This window comes from Diaphorina citri, unplaced genomic scaffold (genome assembly GCF_000475195.1).
Source record: "Diaphorina citri unplaced genomic scaffold, Diaci psyllid genome assembly version 1.1 scaffold7998, whole genome shotgun sequence".
In the NCBI taxonomy this organism is placed as follows: domain Eukaryota; kingdom Metazoa; phylum Arthropoda; class Insecta; order Hemiptera; family Psyllidae; genus Diaphorina; species Diaphorina citri.
The window spans coordinates 1-1,581 of record NW_007385374.1 but is presented as its reverse complement, the minus strand read 5'-3'; the positions used below and the strand labels follow the sequence as shown (position 1 = coordinate 1,581).

The 1,581-nt window shown below is 45.9% G+C and overlaps 1 protein-coding gene across 1 annotated transcript in view; it reads left to right on the top strand.

Moving 5' to 3' along the window:
• LOC103522339 (UDP-N-acetylglucosamine--peptide N-acetylglucosaminyltransferase 110 kDa subunit-like) overlaps positions 1-1,095 on the top strand; it is a 4,404-nt gene extending 3,309 nt beyond the window's left edge. The window contains exons 2-3 of the mRNA XM_026832540.1: positions 342-570; positions 947-1,095. Of these exons, the coding sequence (XP_026688341.1) occupies positions 342-570; positions 947-1,095 (378 nt within the window). The remainder of the gene's footprint in view (positions 1-341; positions 571-946) is intronic.
• Positions 1,096-1,581: the final 486 nt, after the last annotated feature.

Below are 1,581 nucleotides of genomic sequence, written 5' to 3'. Positions count from 1 at the left end.
GGGTAATGTAAAGAAAAGGTCCCGGGTTCGATTCAATGGTTTTTTTTTATTTAAAAAAAAAAAACTTGGTCAAATGGTCACTGAATAAAGTAGAGTAGGTAGCTTGGTTGGTAGCGCGTCTTGCCGTGTAAGCGCTAGGCCGCGGGTTCGATTCCCGCCCGGAGCGGATTTTATCCTGAAGGGATGAGGTTCGTTCTCGGGACGGCTGGCTTCCTCCTATTCTTCCTTCTCTTTTCGATTTTGGGACGATAAAACTCTAGCAGTTACAGTTCCTTCTCTCAAACCTCTTCAAAAAAAAGTATATTTTATTCCATTTAACCCTTTGACTTCTTCCCACTCAGGTCCTGAAAGCCGTGCCGAACTCGATCTTGTGGCTTCTCAAATTCCCGGCCGTTGGCGAGGCCAATATCCAGGCCACGGCTCAGGCCCTCGGCCTCGATCAGCATCGTATTCTATTCTCCAATGTGGCCGCTAAGGAGGAGCATGTTAGGCGGGGACAGCTGGCCGATGTGTGCCTGGATACACCCCTGTGTAATGGACACACGACTTCGATGGATGTACTTTGGACTGGTGAGTTATCATTGCCATAGACCCGTTTTGACCCGTTTACACGCTCGAGCCATTTGCACAAACTGGCTTGCGCAAGCCAGTTTGCACAAGTGAATCGTAGCGTGTGAACGTAGACTTGAAATTTTACAAGGGCCAAAAAAAAGCGCTAGGTCGCGGGTTTGATCCCCGCTCGAGCCGAACTTTATCCTAAACTGGTTCGTTCTTCCTTCTCTCTTCTCTTTCGGGACATTAAAGGACCTTGATAGTCACAGTTCCCTCCGTACACAAAAAGCTCACTCTGAGGCTTAGGTGTAGGGGCAAATAGCCCTAAAAGTTAGGTTAAGCTTATACGAATCTACAGTTCCCTCTAAAACAAACCTCTTTCTTCGTATTTCAGGAACCCCTGTTGTGACATTGCCAGGTGAAACTTTGGCATCTCGCGTGGCAGCCTCCCAACTGGCAACACTGGGCTGTCCTGAACTCATTGCCAGGACTCATAAGGAATATCAGGACATTGCTATCCGACTGGGAACCGACAGAGACTAGTAAGTACTTCCAGTGTTCTACCAATCATATCTTTTTAAGTTTATTTAGCAAGCCAGAGGCCTAACTAGTGGAAGAGCTCATAAAGGTAAGAATTGTACCATTAGAAGAGAAAAAATATTCAAAGACCCAAGTTATTAACAAGCTCCTCCTCCTCCTCCTCCTCCTCGGCTTTTCTTTCAGTCTCTTCCAGGCAGCCCTATTGTGTACTTCATGTCCTGATGAAATTTTCTCACCCAAGTCTTGATTCACACAATCTTTCCACTTTTTCTTCGGTCTACCTCGCCCTTTTCTCCCCCTCACTTCCATTCTCTCAGTTCCCTATGTAGACGTGATTCACACAATCTTTCCACTTTTTCTTCGGTCTACCTCGCCCTTTTCTCCCCCTCACTTCCATTCTCTCAGTTCCCAAAAAAAAAATTAAACCCTAGGGCGCATCGAAATTTATTAGAGTGTGCTAACAAAAACTTCTTCGTTTTTCAGTCTGAA